Genomic DNA, 26,263 nt, shown 5'->3' on the forward strand with positions numbered 1-26,263 from the left:
TAATGATAATTTCTGCAGTCCTGTCTTGGGACATTTATTTTTGGGTAGATATATCCCTGCCTGTATACATAAGATCTGTATATACGCCCACATCCTAACCCTTCCATTGTGCTTGACAAAGAGAGTAACCGCTAAACCTGTGAAATGCATTACTTGGACTTCATAACATGCATGTACTGTGATGTATGCTGTGTTTAGTTTGTACATGTTACGTCCGTGCGGCGCACTACAGCACCGCGCCTCAGCACGGACGCAAAATTGTGTCTTAGTAAACACACAAACTCACTCACAGTAATTGTGAGGAGCAATTCTACCACTTCAGGCATAAGTAGAAGGAAACCTGTCTTTTACTAATCAGGGGAAGTGGGGGCACACCTGCCTAAAAGTGGGGTAGGAACCCTAATAAGGACAGCCCCACCATATTCATCTCGGACCCAGCTATCCATGATTAGGAACCTGGAGAGATGCACCAAACACAGGACACATAACTGTTAACAGCTATACACAGAACAGGACTGCTCATACAACACGTCTGGCCACCTGCACAGACCCAATGCACACGTCACTGTTCACACCAACATACCGGGTAAGGCAAACCACAGTAACCCCACTCAGAACTCACATGCATACAGCTAGTAAACAATGTACTTTCATTGACTCCAATCACCACGTATTAGGTGCACTTTATACGCTATTAGATTATGTTTGTGTGAGCCCGCCCTTAGACTCCTTTTTGGTTTGGAGCCCTATGCACAGATTTATTTCTATGCCAGAAGTCATGGGACAGAAACTAATATTGTGTAGGACTTCCTCTAGCCCAGACAATTGCAGCAACTTAACGTGGCATTGATTCCACAAGTGGACTTAAGATGTCTGGTGGGATGTTGAGTCTGGAGCGCCCCCTACAGCTCTGTGGTATTTGTAGGTGCAGGATCTCAAGTGTGAATGCACTGCTCTGCTACATCCTATACTTGCTTAATTGGGTTCATGTTGGGTGAACATACAAGCGGCACCTTTCATAGGAACTCTCCAGAATGTTCCTCAAACCAGAACTGGACAACTTGGGCCTGACGGCACGGTACATTATCCTGCAGGAATATCCCAGTTTTGGACTAACGGTGATCATGAGAACGGGGGATCCGGAAGTGCAAAGCATTGCTATGTGCGGTGTCGGGTCCTGTCAGTGTGATTGCACTGCTGCCTTTACTGCTGATAAAGAGTGAGGCCACTCTCACACATAGCATTGGCAAAACGACACAATTTTGATTGCAACATTTTGCCGCTGCTTTCGGATGCAGCGGTCTTTAACACGCCCCGACAGTGGTTTTTAACACACCCCATCTTTGTGATGGGTGATGAGGTGCGTTAAAAACCGCAAAAACACGGCAAGAAGAAGAGAGAGCACTTGAGCTCATTAAAACACTGCGGGAATCGCAATAAAAAGCGCATGTGTGAAAGTAGCCTTAGTGAAAGGGCACCATAACATAGGCTTCTTTTACACGGAGCCATGAATCGGTCGCACAGGGGAAGGATGACCGAGTCCGCTCATGCAGCCCGTTTATAGAGGCAGACCGTTCACAATTGCGTCTGCATATCCTTCAATCATTCACAATCACTGTACCAAAGGACGACTAAAGACCACCGTTCACGCGCAACTACGTGCAAACGATCATTTTTATGCCTGCATAACATGAGCGAAAAGCAAACGATTTCCATCTGTCGTTCAATCATCGGCCGCGTTTACACAAAATAATTATTGTTCAAATTCACACAATCTAACAATTTTTTGAACAATAGTTGTTCCGTATAAGACGGGCCACACGAAGAAAGAAGGGCACTATTTACTATGGGAGGGTATTGGTAGTAGCTGCAGGGTGGGGAAGGTTTGCAGAAATGAATTGTGGCTTAAAACAGTCTTTGTGGTGGACTGGGCCTAGAGAAAAGAAGAACAAAACTGGACATCAACAATCAGAAAAGACAGTGAAAGCACTGTAATCACTATCACTGGAGGTAACTGCACTGTAATCACTATCACTGGAGATAACTGCACTGTAATCACTAGCACTGGAGGTAACTGCAGTTTAATCAGTATCACTGGAGGTAACTCCGCTGTAATCACTACCACTGGAGGTAACTGCACTGTAATCACTATCACTGGAGGTAACTGCATTCTAATCACCATCCTTGGAGGTAACTACACTGTAGTTACTATCACTGAAGGTAACTGCACTCTAATCACTATCACTGGAGGTAACTGCACTGTAGTTACTATCACTGAAGGTAACTGCACTCTAATCACTATCACTGGAGGTAACTGCGATATAATCACTATCACTGGAGGTAACCGCGATATAATCACTACCACTGGAGGTAACTGCACTGTAATTACTATCACTGGAGGTAACGGCATTCTAATCACCATCCTTGGAGGTAACTGCACTGTAATTACTATCACTGAAGGTAACTGCACTCTAATCAGTATCCCTGGAGGTAACTGCACTGTAATCACTCACTGGAAGTAACTGCACTCTAATCACTATCACTGGAGGTAACTGCACTGTAATCACTACCACTGGGGGTAACTGCACTGTAATCACTACCACTGGAGGCAACTGCATTCTAATCACCATCACAAGAGGTAATTGCACTGTAATCACTATCACTGGAGGTAATTGCACTGTAATCACTACCACTGGAGGTAACTGCACTTTAATTACTATCACTGGAGGTAATTGCGCTGTAATCACTATCACTGGAGGTAATTGCGCTCTAATCACCATCACTGGAGGTAACTGCATTCTAATCACCATCATTGGAGGTAACTGCACTGTAATCACTATCACTGGAGGTAACTGCACTGTAATCACTATCACTGGAGGTAACTGCACTGTAATCACTTTCGCTGGAGGTAACTGCACTGTAATCACTATCACTGGAGATAACTGCACTCTAATCACTATCACTGGAGGTACCTGCACTCTAATCACTATCACTGGAGATTACCGCACTGTAATCACTATCACTGGAGGTAACCACACTGTAATCACTATCACTGGAGGTAACCACACTGTAATCACTACCACTGGTGGTAACTGCACTCTAATCAGTATCACTATCGCAGCAGATAGCTGCACTCTAATCACTATCACTGGAGGTAATTGCGCTCTAATCACTATCACTGGAGGTAATTACGCTCTAATCACTATCACTGGAGGTAACTGCATTCTAATCACCATCATTGGAGGTAACTGCACTGTAATCACTACCGCTGGAGGTAACTGCACTGTAATCACTATCGCTGGAGGTAACTGCACTGTAATCACTATCACTGGAGATAACTGCACTGTAATCACTATCACTGGAGATAACTGCACTCTAATCACTATCACTGGAGGTAATTGCGCTCTAATCACTATCACTGGAGGTAATTGCGCTCTAATCACTATCACTGGAGGTAATTGCGCTCTAATCACTATCACTGCAGGTAACTGCGCTCTAATCCCTATCGCTGGAGGTAACTGCACTCTAATCACTATCGCTGGAGGTAATTGTACTGTAATCACTATCGCTGGAGGTAACTGCATTGTAATTACTATCACTGGAGGTAACTGCATTGTAATTACTATCACTGGGGGTAACTGCGCTCTAATCCCTATCGCTGGAGGTAACTGCACTCTAATCCCTATCGCTGGAGGTTATTGCACTCTACTCACTATCACAGCAGGTAGCTGCGCTCTAATCACTATCACTGCAGGTTATTGCGCTCTAATCACTATCACTGCAGGTAACTGCACTCCAATCACTATCACTGCAGGTTATTGCACTCTACTCACTATCACAGCAGGTAGCTGCGCTCTAATCACTATCACTGCAGGTAACTGCACTCTAATCACTATCACTGCAGGTTATTGCACTCTACTCACTATCACAGCAGGTAACTGCACTCTACTCACTATCACAGCAGGTAACTGCGCTCTAATCACTATCACTGCAGGTTATTGCACTCTACTCACTATCACAGCAGGTAACTGCACTCTACTCACTATCACAGCAGGTAACTGCGCTCTAATCACTATCACTGCAGGTTATTGCACTCTACTCACTATCACAGCAGGTAACTGCGCCCTAATCACTATCACTGCAGGTTATTGCACTCTACTCACTATCACAGCAGGTAGCTGCGCTCTAATCACTATCGCTGGAGGTAACTGCACTGTTATCACTATTGCTGACCATTATTTAGAGATATACTAGTACTGTGACTTTTTTGAAAGTGAAGATGAAAAATGAAAAAGTTAAGGGCAGCGAGCCGGAGATAATGATGAGATCCCTACTGAGGACCAGACCACTGGTGGGCCCTACAGAGAGTGATAAATAGAAGGCCCGTCACTGACGCACTGAACGTCTGACGTCATCACGCGGCGCCTCTTGATTACGTATTTATGGGATTCCCCCGCTTTGTTCTAAAAAAGGCGTTTCGACGATGACGCACGTTGATTACGTCAGCACGCTTGCGGCTTCCCCCGGTCACGTGGGTACTGTGAACGTAAGTCACGTGTGCCCCCGACGCAAGGAGGCGGGGTTCCGGTTGTTGTGGTGGTGGTTAGGAGAGTGGAGGGTACTTAGCGGCAACGAAGAGCCTGAAGGCGGCCTCTAGACATGCACAGCCTGGCCACAGCGGCGGTAAGTCCAGCAGGAGGGAGAGTCAGACGTCGCGGCCTTCTGAAGGGCCGGGAGGCCTGAGGAACAGCCCGACGGGGGAAGAAGCTGAGAGGCGGGTGCCGGCGGAGCTTCAGGCGGCTCACTTGGGCAGCGGAGAGATGCAAGCTACAGATGACCGCTGTTGCCTGGCAACCTTAAAAATGGCGGTCTCTTGTCAGAAAACGGCGTATATGACATATGTTAACCCTTTAGTGACAGGGCCTTTTTTTTCCTCTATTTTTGCTATCTCCTTCCCACTTTCAAAACCCCCCGTAATGTCACCATGAAGTGTGTTGTGATTTATGTACCATATAATGGGCTGAAAATGGGTTCTCTTTAAATGTCCAAGTGGAGGGGCAGGGGGCGGCACACTCTTACCGTCTTCGGGGGTTTTGGTTAGATGGCGTACGCGGTGCAGCGGAGATGACACTCTTACCGCTTCACTTCAGGCTGAGCGCACAGGAGCGTACTCGTGTATAGCGCAGCGTTTTACCGCTATGCGTGTCAGCTATTGCTGTGTATGCTGCGTATCTCACGCGCAGTCTGAGGCTGGTGGTCCATGAACGGATGTGAATTGTGGATTCCGCGATTGTCGCCTGCACGGACGATCCGCGGTATTCCGCACACATTGAAATAATAGAACATCTGCAGATGAGCGGATGACCACTGAGATTTCTGAAAGCGAATTTAAAACCGCAGCACGTTCTATTTTTCTGCCAAATCCACGGGGACGCCTTTCTTTGAAGTCAGTTGAAGCCGTCCGACCTGCTGTTGATATTGTGGATATGCCACAGGTATCCGCGCCATCGCCTATTATCGGCGAAGGAAAAAACAGATTTTTAAAAAAGGGGAAAAAGCCCATCTGCCCTGCGCACGACCGATGGCAAGCTGCCGCGGTCATCCGCAATACGGGAGACAGCAGGTACGCAGGGTTGCCGGATGGGTCAGAGATGGATTCCGCTGGGCGCTTCTACCCCCCCCCTTTCTAAATTTCCCGCTCTGTCGCTTAGTGATGTCTATAAAAGCTGCACATAACACAATGCAATTGCTTATGTAGAGCGTTTTATTACGCACTCATAGAGAACAATAGGGCTCTATCACGTAAAATAGAACATACTGTTTTTTTTGTGTTTTTTTTTTTTAATGCACATGTTATACACTAGTGTGGGTTAATGAACATCAGATGTACTTCCATTGACCCCGTTCACTGCGTATTACATGATTAAATCACGCTGGTGTGAGCCTGCCCTTGTATTTTTAGTCCCCTGAGTGAACATTTAACTTGTGATCATTTCATAATTTCTACCATATACTGCAGTTTCAGTACTGCAGTATATGGTGTTTTTGCAGGCATTGTACTAAGACATGACAAAGGCCCAGCAATGGGTAGAAATATGCGGTAGCTGATTGTGAGGGCTGTTCAGGACCCCTGAATGCCAGTCAGACTTGGCATCAGCTGTTAGAGGGTTAATGGCTGCGGTTGGCATTTGATTGTTACCATGAGGGGGCGAGGGTGCCCGTTAGACAGAATGATTATCATTCCAACGAATGAAAGTGAACAATAATCGTTCAGTCTAAACACGAGCCGACAACTGAAGGAGAATTGTGCGCTTCCCGATCGTCGTTCCGTTTCTGCAGGACTGATATCTCAGTTGGCGCATTCGTTGGACGTTCGCTAAAACACTTCTTGTTCGTAGGAATGTGAAATGCTGAACAAAGGGTCAACGATGAATCTGCGTGTCTAAATGGGCTGCGCAAACGAGCCGGTGATGATGTCACCCGAGAATCGCGCACTGTAAAAGGAGCCTAAGGTCTGGCTCGCACGACTGCGTTTAATTCCCCGATCGTATATTTCCCTAGCATGTGACCTCGGAAGCAAATTGCATATTCGTTTCCACGTGAATGTGCAGCGAATCGTCCATGTGGAAGGGCGCTCGCAAGCAGGAAATGACTTTAGAAAGTCGACCAAACCCCTTCTATCTCTCAGGCGACACTCTCTTGTGCAGTCGCAAGGAGTGCTGTTCGGAGAGGATACGGCTCTCTTGGCCTGGTTGGTTTATACTACCTATTTTGGAACTAGTATAAACTTTTCTTCTTGTGGAGGAAGAGCCCAGAAGAACTTGCGGAGGTTACAGAGACAGTCTGGATGGGTGCTGCTCCCCAGACTCTGTCCTGCATTGTCTGCCCACAAATTCCTGCTTTCTTTATTCCATTTGGATCTGGTCTCCTAGCAACATGGAAGCGAATCCACGTCCATACACATTGTAATTGTGCATGTACTGCGGATCGAACGCATCCATAGAGATCAATGGAGCCCATACGTGCGGAATCTGCAGTAAAAAAGAGCATGCTGCAATTTTCTTCCGCTTGCGGAATCTATAGTTCCCGCCCGCGAGTGTGAACATCTAAACAAAAAAAAAACTTTACCACCTACCTAGGGGGAAAAGGATATATAATATCTCCTCCCTACTCCCTGGGATAAAAACTGTTTGTTTTTTTTATTTAAATGTTTTGTCATAAGCTGGAAAAGGAGGGCGTGGGTTAAATGGTCCCCAAGTTTTCTAACAACTTGTGCTGGTTCTCACACTACCCGTTTACCTAAGATGGCATTTCTGTGTTGAAAGAAATCACCATATAGTGCTGGCCACTAGAGGGCTCCATTCCTCCTAACTCGCTGTCCATTTCCCGCTATGATATTATGACAACCCATAAGCATTCTGTGATTACCTGACCAGGGGAGGGGAAGCGCGGGGGGTTCGATGGGGATGACAGAGGGTCCCACCCCCTGCCGACGGCTTAGATGATCCAAGTAGCATCTAGCTCTGATTGTAGCCTTTGAAGGATATGTAACGGACTCGGCTCCCAGGAAACCCCCATACACCCCAAGGCAGACTGGGGAGTAGGTGCATGCCCTTAGCCATGAAGGGGTTATTGTTGGTCTGATTCATTATTTATTTATTCATTCATTCTCAGAGTATTTTAGTTGTGTAGTGTTGACATGTCTTCTGTGATAATACAGTTGTATCTAGTCTAGACAATCCACTGGGGCCGGGCTCACAACGCTGTATTGCCATGGTGCAATTTTTGCGCATGCAACAATTGATGCCAACAGTCCATTGATTTATGTTGGGCCGCTCACACCTGTGTTGCTGTTTTTTTGTTGTTTTTTTTTCCACCTGTGCATATCACCTTCTGAATATAAGTATGCGGCATGTCTTATCCTGGTGCGTAATACGCACGCATACACGCCAAGGTAGTGTATGGGGTTTGTAGCCACACAAGTACGCAGTCGATAGTTTGTTACAATGTATCAGTCTGGAGGCCAGGCTCTTTCTCAGAGGATTGGCTAAAGTGGATCTCGCTAGAGCAAAATTGCAGCTGTGAAAACAATGATGGCCCTACAGGTCTAGATGCAAACATGTCTATCTTTTACTGACAGCAGGTAGAGACCTGGAAAATGGAGGAATGATTTGAAAACACGAAGGCTGCTTTCATGCGGCCGATAAAATTGTGCGAGATTTGTGCGTTGAGACGCACAAATATGAACCCCATGAAGTGAATGGGAAGGGAAAAGATGTTGGCAAAAAAAGCCTTGCATCCGCAGGAAAATTGCACATTGGGTAGCGCGATATCAGACCGAGTGGAATCAGCGTTAGGAGGAATTCGCCAACCCTCATGTCCGTTTTATGTTTAAAAAGTTGCAAACTTTAGTGCTTTTTGTGTCCTCTTCACCACTTTGCTAAAGGTGGGTGGGGTTTACTAATCGGTGTGGCTTCACAGGCCTGCAACACTTACTATCGTTTGTGCTCCTAGCTGGCATAGACTTCAGTCTGGCACTGCTTGGCACACTTCACTTCGGCCCTTTTTGCCTAGACTGGCATATATACACACTTGCTTGGCGGGAGAGAAAGACCATCCACTGCCAAGACACCGGACATCTGGTTGTCTCTGGAAGAACAGAGTTGACGTGTAATAGTCTGCAGAATGTGGAATAACATTGTGCCTTTTCTTCTCCCCTCCTCATAGCCTGTGCCGGCTGCCCTAGCTCAAGTCGACAGAGAAAAGATTTATCAGTGGATCAATGAGTTATCAAGCCCAGAAACGCGTGAGAATGCCCTGCTGGAGCTCAGCAAGAAGCGTGAATCGGTCCCAGACCTTGCCCCCATGCTGTGGCATTCCTTTGGCACCATTGCCGCATTGTTACAGGTTTGTATGCTGTGACTTTCTTTAATGTTATCAGTTTAATTGCTTTCTCTGTGACCGTGAACCGTTTCTCTAACTCATCTGTTTTCTTCCAGGAAATTGTGAATATCTACCCATCCATTAATCCACCGACACTGACAGCACATCAGTCTAACAGAGTGTGTAATGCTCTGGCCCTGCTGCAGTGTGTGGCTTCTCACCCGGAGACCAGGTAACTGTCATATATAGCGGCCAGTTATTGCAGACTTGGGGTACATTCGCAGGACTAGTGGCGATTTTGATGTGGTATTTGATGCTTATCTGCAGCAGATTTTATCCTTTCAATTGAAGGGATGAAATCTACTGTGGATCCGCAGCAGAATTTACACTAATGGTGCAAACTTTAATATGGATTTTGATGCAGTTTTCTGCTGCAGAAAATCCGGACCACTTTAGCTACTTGTAAATGTACTCCGAGGCCTCAGCAATACAACCGTATTAGAAGGCATAACCATGCTGCTCGTGATGTTCTTGTGTGTTGTCCTGTTTTGTTTTAGTCCCCAGAGGGGGCAACAACTAGCTATACTTTAATCGCTCCTGCAGTAGGATGTAATACCATAGTATTCCATCATAATGCGATTGAGCAGGAAGTCTTTCAAGCCACTCCATAGCATGGCTTCATAAGCATTCTGCCAAGACAGCCCTGGGGCCTTTCAGAAGGCCCCCGGCTGCCATGACACTCACACGGCTCCCTGCGATCTCCTTGCAGGGGGCTGTACAGCACTCCCGAACATCGTTTGGGGATTTCAGAATTGAAATCGTTAATAGCATTTAAATGGTTCATAGCTGTGATCAGCTGCGCAGCTTAGCAAAGCTGTTGCCTGCGCGTGTCAGCTGTAATAAACAGCCGGTGCCCACGCTGTGTGAAGGGAGATCACCCCGAGATTTCCCTTCATACACACCCCAACCCCACAGGACGTAACTGTAGTCTTCTAGCAGGAAGGGGTTAAAGAAGTATTCCCAAAATCTACTTTTTATCACCTATTCACAGTGAGGAGCGAATTAAGCATGCATTCTGCTGCTCGACTCATTTCAATGGGGCTGACAGAAATGGCAGAGTACAAGCACTCAGCTACCTCCAGCAGTCCAATTGAATATGAATGGATCAGCACTGTGTATGCTTGACCACTGCTCCTTTAATCTCCTCACTGCAGCGGGTACAGTGAGGGGGGACATGGGATTCCCATTTTCAGGATCAGCGGTGAGACTTCCACCAATCAGACATCACCTATCATCCTATGGAAAGATTGAGCTTCTTTTGGCAACTGCCCTTTAACCCCTTCCAGCTATATGACATACATTTACGTCATGCAGCGTCGGGGTATGTATGAAGAGAGATCACGGGGCCAATTGCGGCTATTAACCCTTTATATGACACTGTCCATTCTGACAACGGCATTTAAATCCCTTCTTCCTCTGCGGTGAGATCGCAGGAAGCCATGCAAAAAACACCAGAAATGCACTTTTTCAGTCACCCTGTCTCCCAGAAAAAATGCAATAAAAAGTGATCAAAAAGTTTGGTATCATAGTAATCATACTGACCCATAGATTAAAGTTATGAGGTCATTTTTGTTGCAGTTTGTGCGCCGTAGAAACAAGACGCACTGAAAGATGGTGGAATGAATGTCCGCTTTTATTTTCATTTTACTTCGCTTAGAATTTTTTAAAAAAGTTTTTCAGTACATTATATGGTACATTAAATGGCACTGTTGAAAAATATAACTTGTATACACAGTATACCTTTTTTGGATCTGCCTGAATGAGCACAAAAGGGGCAAAATTCAAACTAATTGAACAGGGAAGAATATTTACATGAGCATTATATGAGAAGCCTGACCTTACTGCTAGGTTGTGCTCCTGGAACCTGTACTATGGGTTTCCAGGGGCACACTGCCACAGGTGTGGGATGATTTAGCTGGCTAAGTGTGGAGTTCTACAGCCAACCAATGAATCCCCACTGGTCTGCTGCACGTAAATGCTGGCTCACAGGAGCTGCTTTCCTCATTCCCCCTTGTGTTTGCCTTCATGCGTGTCGCTTCTGTAGGTGTGAGCAGTGACATGTTTTGTGTGTCTATGCAGGTGGCCAGACATGGTGTGAACTGTCCTGTTCTGTGTGGTACACATTCCCTTGTGTGTTGGTGTGAAACGGTGTCCTGTTCTGCTTGGATCATTTACTGTCTCTGGGCAAGTTAGGTTTGTGGGTTCCAGCGTGGGGCTGTCCCTATTGGGACGATCGCCTTGCTCGCAGGCAGGATTGACGATGTAAGTTGTCTTGTGAGGGTAGAGACCTACAAAACAACAAGGACCCTTGTCACTGGCTCATGGGCTTAAGTATCTTGGCCAAAATACGAACCAATACCTTGTACGTATTGTAGCAATTGCATCTGTTTGTTCATGTTGGGGTGCTAGGCAAGTGTTTTGAGTGTTTCTCAGTCATTGGTTTATGTCTGTCAGCATGTCCCATTCAACTTTCTAGTTCATTTTCTTTTGGTGTTTAGTTTGTGTGCGGTATTGTAAAGCTTTCAGGTTACAGATCCAGCGTGTCCAAGTGTGGATGTGACACTTACAAGCTCTTACAGTCTGTTAGAACTAGTGCTAGCATCAAACTCTAATCCGGTCAGTGATGGGGGCACCATTAGCGGGATTTCCCCTTATTCAGTGTTAGGCATGTTGTGGCCCTCCCCAGACACTCATTGAGCAGAGAAAGTCAGCGAAGTATAACTACAACCACTTTTTTCTAGTGCTGCTTTTACATTGAAGAATTGTCGTTTGTACAAGCAAACAAGCTGGTGACGTCCGCATTAGCTCGCCTGCACTCATGCAGTCTCTTCTCGTTTAGCGTTTCACATTCACTATGAACGAAAAACAAAAGTTTCTTGTTTTATCCTTGTCTCACTATTATCTTTCGCTTTTCTTTGAACGTTAATTGTTCTGCCTAAACACAACTTACGGATTGCTGGGGTTGCAGGCGGTCAGATCAGTAAGTTGCGGGATAGCCTAGTTTTATACCATTGTTTACTATAGTGACATCTGAAGGCTTCACATATGTGATGTGGTGGAGCGGCCGGTTTTTGGTGGTATTCCTAATGTTTTATTTTCTTCCCACAGGTCTGCTTTTCTTGCTGCACACATTCCCTTGTTCCTGTATCCTTTTCTTCACACTGTCAGCAAAACACGACCGTTTGAATATCTTCGTCTGACCAGCCTGGGAGTCATTGGTGAGAAGCGGTGCTAATTTCCATAATCTTATTACAGTAATGGTACATTTAGACAAAACGCTCTGCCTGTCTGAGCGGTGACGTCACCGCTAGTTGTTAGCACTCATGCAGAGCGTTTAGCCACGCTGACTATTGCTGACTTCTCGCTCAGTGCTTCACATTCTATGTGCATCGCTGAGCTGGGAGCGTTGACATGCAAGGAGTCAGCGGTCCTGCTACGATTTTTATGCTGGTTAAAAGTCAGCAGTACAAAAAGTAGACTAAAACTTTTTTCTTTTTTTGCATTTTGATAACGATTATCGAGAATTTTGAACGATAATCATTCCATGTGAATGGCCCTTTAGATAGCAGCTACTGCTCTAGGCGCTATGGCATGTCACACGGGAGTATTGGCGCACAAAAATGTTCTGCAAGCAATGCAAAGAAAATAGAACCCATTGCTTTCAATATATTTGTCTGCAAGTGCTTATTCTGCGTTGTGCAAAAGTAGCACGCTGTAAAATACACCTTGAAATCATTAAACTAATTGGCGACTGCAATCACTGAAAGCATCAGTGTTTTGGTTTTTTTTCTTGCGTGCACAATAAGTAGAGTAAATGCTGTTGCACACGCTTGTGTGACACACGGACCTAAACCTGCTGATGAAGTATTTCACTTCCACTTTGTCAAGGCATCTTTTCCCCAAACCTCAGGTTGATAAATGATCCCCATAAAAGCAATGCCACCATTAGAGGTATATCTTTATAATAGAGAGGGTGGTGTCCGGTTCTTCAGGAACTTGAGAGGTTGTACAGAGCATCTCTGGAGTGTTTTCTTGCATTTCATTGATGGCCCATTCATTTCATTGGGTGCTATAACAATCAGGTTCCTCTGCAACATCACTGTAGGGTAAAGGAGCACCAGCACAGGAACCTCCTACAATCAAGGGTCATAAACAACAAGATGGGTTGATAGAAGACAGAGCCCTTTTAACCCTTCATTTACATCCTGCATACAGCACGGGCATCAGCTGTTTACTACAGCTGACACCCGTGGGCAATAGCTGCAACCCGCCGATCGCAGCTATTAACCTTTTAAATGTCGCTGTCAATTCTGACGGCGGCATTTAAATCCCCCAGAATTCCCCCTCCCCGTAGCCCCTCCCGCAGTGAGATCGGGGCAGGTGTCATGGCAGTCGGGGGCCTTCTGAAAGGCCCCGGGGCTGCCTTGGGAGACTGCCTATCAAGCCATCCCTCTTGATAGGCTGCCTTTCAGAATGCAGTATGACGTATAGCATTACGTCATACTGTATGAGCGATCAAAGCATCGCGTATTGTAGTCCCCCAGGGGGACTTCAAAGTCAAGTTAAAAAAAAGATCAATAAAGTTTTTTTAATTGTAAAAAAAAAAAAGGGGGGGGGGTAATAAAAATCGAAATTGCCTCCTTTTGCCATATCTGTGATTAAAAAAATCTAAATCCTAAAATAAAAATACATATTTGGTATCGCTGTGTCCATAAAGGTCGGATCTATCAAAGTAGCACATTATTTACCCCGCACAGTGAACGTTGTCGGGGGGGGGGGGGGGGGGAATAAAGAACTCCAAAAATGCACTTTTTTAGTTACCCTGTCTCCCGGAAAAAACGCAATAAAAAGCGATCAAAAAGTCGTATGTATTCCAAATCGGTACTTACGTGAACTACAGGACCTCTCGCAAAAAATGAGCCCTCGCTGAACAAAGTCGACGGAAAAGAAGATGTAACAGAAAATAATTGAAAAAAAATTAAATGTCTTTGAAAAAAAATTGTAAAACAAAAAAAAAAAACTACAAGTTTGGTATCGTAGTAATCGTACTGACCCATAGAATAAAGTTATCATGTCGTTTCTGTTCCAGTTTGTGCGCCGTAGAAACAAGACGCACTAAAAGATGGCGGAATGTCGTGGTTTTTTTTTTTTTCCATTTTACTCCACTTAGAAGTTTTCAGTACATTATATGGTACTTTAAATGGCACCATTAAAAACTACAACTCGTCCCGCAAAAAGCAAGCCTTCATACAGCGACGTCGATGGATAAATAAAGGACTTATAATTTTTTTTTAAAGGGGAGAGGGAAAACGAAAATAAGGGGGGGGGGGGGGGGGCGGCACGTCATTAAGGGGTTAATGGCCAGGCTGTTTATTTTTTACTTCACCACATTTCAGCAGCCATGTGGTCTGTTTTGTTTTTTTTGTTTGTTTTTTTTTAAGGTCACAGAAGCTTTGTGACCCGATCGAAGGGGAAGAGGGCACTTCTTAATCATGCAACACTCACTCTTGACTGCAGCAATCAGTTAAACACCCAGGGTCATTGGGTCCTCTTATCCCGGCCCCTGAAAAACTGCATGTTGGTGGTCATTAATTGGATAACTATTAAAAACTCTGTGGGGGGGAGATGGCAGAAAGTAAATTGCTGGGAGATGGCAGAAAGTAAATTGCTGAAGTAAGCATCGCTCTTTATAGTATCGTTCATGTTTCCTGCCTCTATCAGGTGCTCTGGTGAAAACGGATGAACAAGAAGTCATCAACTTCCTCCTCACAACAGAAATTATCCCCCTGTGTCTGCGGATTATGGAGTCGGGAAGCGAGCTCTCTAAGACGGTACAGGGGCCTCTTCTTCCACTTCTATCCAGTGATTATTTATAGGAAGTTACGACTTTTATGGATTCTCGCTGCTAACCTCCTGTCTGGACGAGGCTGCAGCCGTATCTAATTGAGCACATGATGACCCCTACTGGGAGCTAATAAGTTGTATTTCACATCTTACAAAGTTTGTTTTCTCTTGAAGGTTGCCACATTTATTCTTCAGAAGATTCTGCTGGATGACACCGGCCTGGCATACATTTGTCAGACATATGAGCGCTTCTCTCATGTTGCTATGATTTTGGTAAGGCTTTAGAAAGTAGTTCTATGAGAAAATTCAAAACTGGTTGCTTTCACTGACAAGAAAAGGAAAAGGGGGGGAAAGCTTGGCAAAAAATGATTTGGCCGGGTTTCCCTCCTTGGATCTGTTTCCATTGACAGCACAGGTTTTCTGAATACTAACTTGCTTGTAGTATTTAAATGCTGGTTTCTTGGCCCAACCATGACCACCCTATTCCTCCTCAGAATTTTTTAATTCTGAGTTTGGTCTGGATAAAGGGAAGCTCTAACGAACTGTATTTCCTCTTAATGCCACCGGATGTAAGTTTACATTCTGGCAGGATGATACTTAATGCAACAGGATGTAGGCTTGCGTCCTGTGGATGGCTCCCATTCAGAAGTGAGCCTGTACCACCCTGTGGCGGGAGCTACCTGTTACTGATGGCCTGCCTCCTGCTGCAACAGCGGGGATCAATAAGAACGCAAAAAAAAGTTCTCCCAGATCTCCACCCATTAAAAAAAACTTATGGGACTTTGAATGTAACAATGTAAAAATATTAATTGAAAACAAAAGGTTTTATTGTGGAAAACGGTAAAAACAAATTTTTGTATCATTGTAATCGTACCAGCCCACAGAAGACATTTTACAATGTCACTTATGATTAATGCTGTAATCTTTATAAAAAAAATAAAATACATGGCAGAATTTGTTTTTCTCTCTCTGCCTCCCAAGAACAATTTAATAGAAAATGTACTTTAAAATGCGCCTCACTTGCAGTTTAAAAATGCTTTTGTAGCTAAATGAAAGGTGGACTTACCCGGTGCCAGAAGGGTTAATCCGTGGTGAAGGAGTTAACCCCTCTGCACCTGTTGTCCACGTTAGCCTTCAGCAGGTTTCTTGCTTCTCCATGTTTCTTTTTTGGAGTGGCGTCCAGGGATATCCTTTCACCGTGTTTGTAAGCACGGTCGGGCTGGATAACTTAGTATAAAAGTAAAAAATAAAAACTATCCCGCGCCTTGGCAGAAAACCAATCTTTTTTTATTCTTTAAAACAACGCGTTTCAACACAATGTGTCTTTTTCAAGTGAACTTGAAAAAGACACATATTGTGTTGAAACGCGTTGTTTTAAAGAATAAAAAAAGATTGGTTTTCTGCCAAGGCGCGGGATAGTTTTTATTTTTTACTTTTATACTAAGAACAATTTCTTATACTAAGAACAATTTAATGCTATAAAATACATTATTATATTTACCCAAAAAATGGTACCACTAAAAACTGCAGTTCATTATAAAGTGGAGATGAAAATACCCTAAAAATTGTTGCGCCCTTATGGCGAAAATGGGCTATGTCCTTAAGGGGTTAAACTTTTAATGTAAACTTTTAATTGACCAATTATTCCTTATGGAGTTTCGTAGTGAGAGATATTTGTAATGGTCATTGACAGGTGCCAAATATTCATTCGTGCCCCTAGCACTTGATGTTTTAATTCAAAGGGAATCTATCACGATGGAACGTCTGTGGGGCTGGCTGCATAGATTGGTAGCTGTGGCACTAATGACCTACTGCCACTTTTTTTTTTTTTTTTTCTCTTAAAGGCTTCTCCCAACCACCCAGTTATTTGTATGTGTTTTTCTTAAATCTGGCACTGCAGCTCTGTCAAGTGGATTGTCCTTACGGTCAATTGGTGGAACTTGAACAGTCTGACATCATCCATTGCCCTTGAGCAGTGGGGACAATTCACTTGACAAATTCAATGTTGGGAGCTGTATTTAAGAAGAATGTAAATGGGTGAGTATTTAAAAGAGAAGTGATGATGGAGGCAGTGGGGGTGAAACCGCAGACGTATACAGCAAGCCCCATTGATTTTACAACATGACAGATATAGAATACTACTGTAGAATTGTGTGCAAGAAAAGACTAATTTGCTCTATTTACCTTGTGTAGGGCAAAATGGTGCTGCAGCTTTCCAAGGAACCATCTGCCAGGCTGCTGAAACATGTTGTGCGCTGTTATCTCCGCCTCTCCGACAACCCCAGGTACATTTTTAGGATTTTTTTTTTCTTTTGGGTTATTTCCAGGTACAAATTTCTAGGCTAATTTAATCATGTAGAATTATACACTATACTTCCTTCTGCCCCCCTTTGGCCCTAATGACAGTTGATTCTCTACCTAACCTACTTTCTACTTATATCTAATACACTTCATCTAAACTTTCCCTTCATTCATCCTGCAAATGTCTGTTGAGTTTTCTCAAAGATGCATCGACCAGTTTACAATGGCACAAGGAGCGTTTGCATTGGACAGTTAAGAAATAGAAGAACGTTCTATTGAGTGAAACTGTGCTGCTCCTCTTCAAATCAGATGGAGATACCTGTCTGCGGTACGGCAGAGATTCCATTACATCGCATTGCCTCAGTCCATTGGTTGAAGTGTACTTTAAAACTTGAGACAATAATGTTCTGCTAACAATGTGGCAAAACTCTGTGAATCTTCAGCAATACTTTCAACAAGACAATGTGCCTCTTCACAAATTCAACACCGTTTTACATTGGCTTTGAACATATGGATGTTCGATGATTTGGACTGGCTGCAGAGTCCTGACCTGAACATCTTTGAGACAAACTGGAACATTTCTCTTTGTGAGAAGTCGTGAGACTTGCAGGATGTATGGAGGGAAATGCCAGCTGAAGTGTATCAGACGTCAGTAGAAACTATGTTTCTAATGTCTTTAAGACCAAAGGAACCCACTATGTATTAACCTATGAAAATAAATATTGCTTTTGATTCTTGCTCAGGTGTCCAATTACTTTTGGTAAGATAGTGTAGTGTCAGAGCTCCATTTTACTGATGCACAGCTCCAGATTCCCTGCATTGGCATAGTTAACGGACGTCTAGCAGCCCCAACACTATGTGGGCCCAGAGAAGAGAAGCTTGATACTTTCATAGTCCCCTTATAATACAGCCTTTACATAGCAATTGCCAATCTACTGCTTGGCATGATGTATGCAGATGAGTTGCAAGACATCTACGGTAGTTGGCAGCCTTGCAACTCACTCCTGCATTTCTCCAGTCAGTCATCCAGATGTTTTGTTTTTTTTCTCTCCCCCCTCCCCCCCCTTTCCCTAATGATTGACCTCTACAAGCTCCCTTGCTTTCTCCAATGAATTTATAGGACCACCCATCAGACTATTTGCAGCTCATTTGCATACGCCATGTGGCAAGAAAGCAATTTCTCAGTGAAGGCTTCATTATCAAATACCTATAACAAAATATAATCAAAAGTAGACTTCTTGTCTACCTATTTTTGGGTCTGCTTTATGGCTTTCATTGGTGCTGCCAGACTTGAAGTGATGACATTCTAGCTGCCTGCATTCACCCACCACTAGGGAAGTGTTTGTGATTATAAAAACCAAGTAGCTGACTGTAGCCTTTAAAGAGAACAAGCTGCGTTCTTTACTGACCTATATACAGCCCTCCATTGAGCTGTAGAATGTCACGTCTTCAAGGCCCAAAGCTCTTTTGGCTAGTGGGTTCAAATTAACTTGCATATCTTGTTGTTGTTTCAGAGCCCGTGAGGCACTCAGGCAATGCCTTCCTGATCAGCTGAAGGACACAACATTCGCCCAGGTACTGAAGGACGATACCACAACCAAACGCTGGCTGGCTCAGCTGGTTAAGAACCTACAGGAAGGTCAAGTCACCGATCCCAGGGGGATTCCACTTCCTCCCCAGTGACCTCGTTCTGAAAGAAATGTGATGCGGCTGTGCTGATGAGTGCAGGGCCTGGTACGGCAGAAGTGCGGGGTCTTCATATTATCCCGGTTGGGTTCTTTCTACTGATGACTTTCCTATCCCAGATGTTTGATCTTCGAGTTCTCAGACCTGGTGGGGTATTCTAATGAGGGACACGGCTATCTTGTTGATCAAGAACTGGCCGCTCTAGAGCTCCATCCTGGATCTTCAGGTCACTGGGCTGCAGTGATCTGGTGTCATGTTTACAAACTACTAACATTTATATTGCAGTCAGCGGACCCACTGCAGAACCGGAATATCCTCATTATCCACTGCCTGCCATTGTCTCTGTGCTTCTTTTGAAGCTTCTCGCTGTGTTCTGATTGAATAAAACTTCTATTTTCACTACCGAGATATTAAATACATTCATCTGCACAGTGCTTTGCAGAAATGTGCAGAAATGTACACAAAGCATTCTAAAAAAAAAACAAAAAAAAACTGGTTTCTTCATGTGTTGCAGAATTTAATAAATACTGAGTTCAGATACCAGCCCACCCTTTTTTTTTTTTTTTTTTTTTTTTTTTAAGTGACCCTCTGGTCCCAGGACAAAATTTACCTGCTGTCCATTCTTTGCTTCATTGTCCCTTGGATCCACGGGTTCCTGGCCCATGTTTTCAATCTTTTGAGATGGCCACTGCAATTTTCTAACTATCTAATACACACTGCCCTGGTAGTCTAAGGCTCTTCCTGCTCCTTGGTAATTGGTCAGTGCTGGTCACGTGAGCATCTCTGGCCAATCGGATCAGCATAAGGTGTAGTCGCACAGTATCTATGAGGTAGTCAGAAGATCACGGTGACAATCTTGGAAGACCAACAACAGGGCTCGGGAACAGGATCTGAAGGACAACAGTGCAGAGGACAGACGGCAGGTGTCTCTCCTCTGCTCCCTGTACTGAACTTTTCTCCTGAGACAGGAGCGTTATTTTAAAGGAGCTGTCCGACTTCTAGCTGTTCTGCTGCATGAAGCAGATGGTTCTGTACACTGTACGGTGGGCCTAGCTGGTACTGTAGGCTGAGTCTTATTCACTTCAATGGGACTCAGCTTGCAGTTGCAATCCAGGCCATTGTGCAAAGTACAGAGCTGAGCAGCTAGAAGTAGGGTACCTGGAATTTGCCTTTAAAGGGGCTATCCCAACAGAGCCAGGTTAACGAACTAGTGTGTTCACAGGGGAAGATCTTATGTGCAAACTGTCCGCACGGAAAATCCACAGCACTTATAGTAGCAAAGTGGGTGTTTTTTTTTTGTTTGTTTTTTTTCCCCCCCCCCCCTTAAATCTTCATTCATACACTACAGGAAAACAAATCTGTTTAAAATGTGTGGGGAGGTTGATTTGGAGAACAGGTTTTGGATCCCCGTTATGTTAATTATTGCACCAGATTTTTGGGGGGGACATTTACTCCGCATTTCTGCCATAGAAGCATAAATCGGTAATTACAGATGTGCGCACTAGAATTTTCGCTTGGAAAATACACAGTAAATCTCTGGCAAATCTTGCAAGAAATCTGCAAAAGTAGCTGTGAAGTTGATAAAGCACATCTTACTCTGAGAAAATGCTGCAGGTTTTCCACATGGAAAATCTGTAGCCAATCTGGTTTGTGTGAAGATGCATTAACCCCTTCCCGCTCCGCTACGTCATGGAGCGGCGGGGTATGTATGATGAGAGGTTGCGTGGCAACCTCTCTTCATACAGCGCGGGTGTCAGCTGTTTAACAGCTGACATCCGCGGGCAATAGCCGCAATCGGCCGATCGCGGCTATTAATCATTTAAATGCCGTTGTCAATTCTGGCAGCATTTAAATCCCCCAAACGCTGTTCGGGGGTCCTGCACGGCCCCCCTGCGGTTAGATCAGGGGAGCCGTGCAGGTGTCATGGCAGCTGGGGGCCTAATGAAAGGCCCCAGGGCTGCCTTACCAGACTGCCTATCAAGCCATCCCCGTGGGGTGGTTTGATAGACTGCCTGTTAAATTGCAGTATGACGTAATGCTATAGCATTACGTCATACTGCAGGAGCGATCAAAGCATTGCATGTTAAAGTCCCCCAGGGGGACTTCAAAGTAATGTAAAAAAAAAAAAAATCAATAAAGTTTTTTTTTTTAATTGTAAAAAAAAAAAGTAATAAGTTTAAATCACCCCCCTTTTGCCATATCTATTATTAAAAAATCTAAATCCTAAAATAAAAATATGTATTTGGTATCGCTGCGTCCGTAAAAGTCTGATCTATCAAAGTAGTGCATTTTATCCCGCACAGTGAACGTCGTCCAGAAAAAAAAAGATAAATAAAGAATGCGAGAAATTCACTTTTTCAGTCACCCTGTCTCCCAGAAAAAAAACGCAATAAAAAGTGATCCAAAAGTCGTATGTATTCTGAATTAGTACTAATGAAAAATAAAGGACATTCCGTAAAAAATGAGCCCTTGCTCAACTACGTCGACGGAAAAATAAAATTGTTGCGCGCACAAAATGAGTGCAGAAAATAATTGAAAAAAATTAAATGTCTTTGAAAAAAAAAAAAATTGTATAGTAAGAAAAAACCTATACAAGTTTGGTATCATAGCAACCGTACCGACTCATAGAATAAAGTTATCATGTCGCTTTTGTTGCCGTTTGTGCGCCGTTGAAACAAGACTCACTGAAAGATGGCGGAATGTCTTTTTTTTTTTTTTTTCATTTTACTCCACTTAGAATTTTTTTAAAGTTTTTCAGTACATTATATGGTACTTTAAATAGCACCATTGAAAAATACAACTCGTCCCGCAAAAAACAAGCCCTCATACAGCGACATCGATGGATAAATAAAAGAGTTACAATTTTTTTTAAAGGGGGGGGGGAGGGAAAAACGAAAATGGAAAAAGAAAAAGGGGCCGCGTCATTAAGGGGTTAATAGTGATGCCTAATGTCCCTTTTACATGGAACGAAGGCCTGCAGGAGCGCTGATGTCACCGGTATGGTCTTCACTGCTTGTGCAGAGCGTTTACACTAACAAACTTCACTGCTTGATCGCGGGCTTCTCGCCGAGAGCCGACCGTTTACACTGACTGACAAGACTGCGATACAGCAATTTGGTTTTTATGCTGACTGGAAGTCAGCGATAACAGATGGTAAACAACTTTTTTGCGTTTACACTGAATGATTATCGCTCAGTTTTGTGCGTTTGAATGAATGTGGAGCAATAATCGTCCCGTGTAAATGCTCCATATGGGTATACATTTACTCTATTTGGTTATCTCTGCAGCAGTTTCTCTAAGCTTTGGCATGCTATAGCAGCTTTTCTCAGCGGCCTCTTTCACATTACCATATGTGTTTTTACGTTCGACCTTACACCCTGTAAAATCACATGAATGAAGAATTACCGTGGTCGAGTCCCAAACATTAGCTGCATATTTTTTGCTGCTGCAGCTCTGAAATAAATCAGTCAGCAGAAATCCTCAGAATGACTGCTAATGCTTAAATAGAGGCAGCTGTCATTTTTCCCCAATGCTGGACGCAGCTAAACTCCCTCCGCCTTCCTTTTTTCCTGCTTCCATAGCTCTATGGGAGCTTCCAGTGTATCTTGGCAAAATATTGGACAAGACCTATCTTTTAACACAGCATATAAAATCTGTCGCCGATGTGTAGTTTTTTTTCCCCCAACATTTTTTTCTTTTAACGCCCCAAAAAATCGTTACTCTGCATGTGTAGATTGGAATCCAATGCTTCAGATGGTTGCAGTCTTTGGGTGATATTCATTTTTTTATGCTGCTAAATGGTGTATTTATGGTCGTGTGAATTCCCCCCAAAGACGCCATACTCTCCTCCGGATCCGCTGGGTAGCTCCCGCATGACTCATGAGATGTCAGCGATCAGTTGTTTAAAGAGACCATGGTATTCAGGTGGGGGGGGTGCAGTCTTTGACCTGCATCCGAGGCACAGAGCCATTATCCTGTAGCAGATGTGCTTAGCATAGCAGATCATAATCATTAACTAAAGTGAGACACAACTGTATGATAAATAAATGAATTTCGACAGACAGTGGAATTAACTAAATATCCAACTTCTCTTTCATTATATCAATTAAAACCAGTAGATACGCATTTCGGGGTAGGCCCCTTCTTTAGCCAGGCTGGAGGGTAAACCCAAAAGCATTGGTAGTACCAGAAGGTGTAAGAAGCCTGTCCAGGGAGCACCAGGAGATGTGGTAATCCTCATACCTAATAGGAGCTATCACTATAGAGAAACTATACCCTCTCCTGACCCAAAGGTCTTCCACCCGACCAGCAAGTAACCTACTACACAATCATGAAACAACCTACCTATACATGGTTATCTTTTCCTTCTCGAGAAGACAGGTTTTGGCTTATATTCCAGTACTGGTAAAAGGTGAGAATTGGCTTGCAGGAATGCTACCGTATAATAGGTGGCACCCTAGAGGCATTATACCATCTTCTGTTAGAGTTGCCATAGGTGTGGGTAGCCTGCCCTACACTGCCCTTCTTTTATGGTCACGTGGCTGTTTTCATATACAGTACACCATAAACTCTAATGTTGAGAGCCATGACTAACTACCACAGCCCCTTCCGTATGCCAGTGGGTTCTAACACCTATGGATATACCATGAAAGGTCATCAAAATAGCCCTTAAAGCTGCTGAAACTGTATCCTCTATTGTAATCTCAATAGATTTAAATAGATGCTTTATTAGAGACCCCCAAGGGGTTCAACAGGGTGTTGGACCTCCTTTGGTCTTCAGAACTGCAGCAGGTCGTTGTGGCGTAGATTCCATTAGGTTTTGAAATCGTTCTACAGAAAGTCATGCTGCTTGCATCAATTTTGGACCCACCCATCAGCATGGGGCAACAGAAATCTGGATTCATCTGACCAGGTGATGCTTTTATACTGCTAAATGAAACAATTTCTGTGCTCTTCTGCCCCCTGGAGTCTTGCCTTTCTAGTTCTCTTAGACACAACGGTGCCAGAACTAGCCGTCTGCTGTTATAGCCCATCTGTGCTAAGAAATGAAGAGTTGTGTGTTCTGACTCGTTAGCCAGGGCACCAGCATTGTATTTGGTTACAATTTGTTTGACTGTACAGGACCTGTTCATCAGAACAATTCCTGACATCCTCCTTTGACCCCCTTCAATGAAAAGTTGTTTCCGTCCACAGGAAATCTACTTCCACTGGATGTTTTTTTTCCTCAATCGCACCATCATTGGCAGTGAAATCCAGGTCCCAGCTAGTGTGGCACCAATGACCAGGCCTCGTTGGAAGTTACTCAGATCGCTTGATTTTCCCATTTAAATGTGAATTCACACTGAAACTGATCCATGGAAAACTTGTCTCACGATTTTATGCTGCATTCCTGGGTCATGAATGTAATTTCCATAAAAGTCCCATAGTAGTGACAATGGTAAACACTGAATAGCTCACAAAAGGTTAATCATAAAGTGGCTATTTAGTGTCAGCACTTGATTTTCTCAGATACAAAGCTCTAAATCCCCTGCTTCTCTTCTCACAGCCCTAGTGTTACATTATAAAATTCTTGCTCCCAGCTGTCACCACTAGAGGGAGCTGGCTGCATACAGAGTTTATTTTTTCAATAAGTGCTGCATCAATCTGATTTCTATAATCACCTCCTTGTGGTAACTTCTAGAAAGATATATTAGCAAATTAATAATATGCAGTACATTTTGGATCGATTTAGATTACAAATAGCAACTAAAGATACACATTACTGTCCTCTTAGGGGTACGCATGTACTTGTAAATATTATTGTCATCCTGATTGGTAGTTTTGTAGAACCTTTCTGTCCTTGTGTTTGTAGTGATATTTTTGCAAGAAAACGTGATTCGCTGTGGATGTTACTTTGACACCCAATCCCTGCCTAACACTGTACTGACAACTACCACCTTCAGAGCAGCAGTTTCCCCTAATGGCAGTGCTCTTTGTCAGCAGGAAGAGAAGGCGTGTGGCCATTTTTGTTTGTCAGTACTAGAGGGTCGTTTCAAGGAAGGGTTCACACAGAAGGAATTGCCGCGGAATTTCCGTGCAACAATTCCGCCTGCGTCTCCTAATCGCGGGATTAGCCAGCCATGCAAAATCTCATCCACACGGGGTGGAAACAGACATGCGGTGCGGAATTCAATTCCGCGGCATGTCAATTCTTTTTTTTTTCCGCTGTGGCCTCACTCCTCTCTATGGGGAGAGAAAGTCGCAGCAGAATACCAGTGGCCGAACCGCCCCAAAACCCGCAGCAATATGCCGCGGGTTTTGAAGCTGCGTCTCTCCCATGGAAATCTCGCAACTTTTCGGTGCTGCCAAGCCGCAAGATTTCTGTCCCGTGAGAACCCAGGCTAAGGGCTCCCTCACACGTGGTGACAACGTATTACGCACACGGGCTCTGCACGAGTAGTATGCTGTACCAATCTTCTATAGGCTCCCGTGTTGCTGCTCACACACATTTCGTGAAATACGCGTGAAAGAAAGATCGCAGCATGTTCTATCTCGGCACGTATTACGTGTACATACATGCCAAGGCAGTACATGGCTATTGGCGTACAATGTACTTGCTGCGTGCCATGCGCGTGACTCACACGGGCAGGCGGCATGCAGCGAATTACACTTGTATGAAGCCACCCTAAGGGAAGGTGGAAAGCGGAGTGTCGTCCCGTTTGCTTCTGCAGTACATTCTATAGCATTGTTGCCCAATGTGCCCATCGATATAGAATAGAGGGAGAAAGCACTGGGCAGATCTCCACTCAGGAGCCCAGCAAAGCTGCACAATAGTCAACAATCTGTATTGGCAGCCACTCAGCTTTCCTAGCAACACAGACAGCTAAAAGGCATTAATAAGGGATAATGCTGTAATTCTTATCGCTTCCTCTGCTCCCATTATCGAGCGTCTTATCCTGTGTGACCTGAAAGGAACATGAAGAGCCAAGAGCTGCTGACACTTGAGAGCGCCTCTTTAAGAATGGATAGGGAGCGCAGAATGGGCAGGGCCGAGGACACAGCAGCTAATATCATGTTGTGTCCTTCACTTCCACTCACACTGCACAGAAGTGAGACTGAAGCTGCAGGAAGGATCGCCCTCTCCCAAGATGCTACACTGATGGGAGCTGCTGGCATGTGCCTCGCACAGGTATGCTACCCGGGCACTGCCCATATTAATATATACAGTAATGACCCTGCTAGAACATCTAGAATCAATGTGAAGTACACTCGGTGCTGTGCTCCAGGATGCTACCTCCTCCGGAGAGAATTGGAGTTGGTTAGGAGCAAAATTCTGTATAAAGGTGCAGGATTAGAACAGGTCTCATGGCAGAGCTGCGGGTATCTGGGTCACGGGAAGATAAGTAGTTTATTCAAGTGCGTGATCTTTAAAGTCGACCAGGAATAGAGACGTCAGATTCCGAAGATGCCAACTGCCCCTAATCTGCCCGGAAAGGTGCCCTTTAACTTC

At 44.3% G+C, this 26,263-nt stretch overlaps 1 protein-coding gene across 1 annotated transcript; it reads left to right on the forward strand.

Annotated features, from left to right (window-relative positions):
• The first annotated feature begins 4,536 nt into the window (after nucleotides 1-4,536).
• On the forward strand, nucleotides 4,537-19,180 carry CNOT9 (CCR4-NOT transcription complex subunit 9). The gene is made up of 8 exons (XM_066576031.1): nucleotides 4,537-4,683; nucleotides 8,728-8,907; nucleotides 9,000-9,115; nucleotides 12,052-12,161; nucleotides 14,665-14,774; nucleotides 14,962-15,060; nucleotides 16,981-17,072; nucleotides 18,603-19,180. Exons 1-8 carry the CDS (start codon nucleotides 4,660-4,662, stop codon nucleotides 18,769-18,771), a joined length of 900 nt encoding a protein of 299 aa, XP_066432128.1. The 5' UTR covers nucleotides 4,537-4,659; the 3' UTR covers nucleotides 18,772-19,180.
• The last annotated feature ends 7,083 nt before the right edge of the window (nucleotides 19,181-26,263 follow it).

This window comes from Eleutherodactylus coqui, chromosome 8 (genome assembly GCF_035609145.1).
Source record: "Eleutherodactylus coqui strain aEleCoq1 chromosome 8, aEleCoq1.hap1, whole genome shotgun sequence".
Lineage (NCBI taxonomy): Eukaryota > Metazoa > Chordata > Amphibia > Anura > Eleutherodactylidae > Eleutherodactylus > Eleutherodactylus coqui.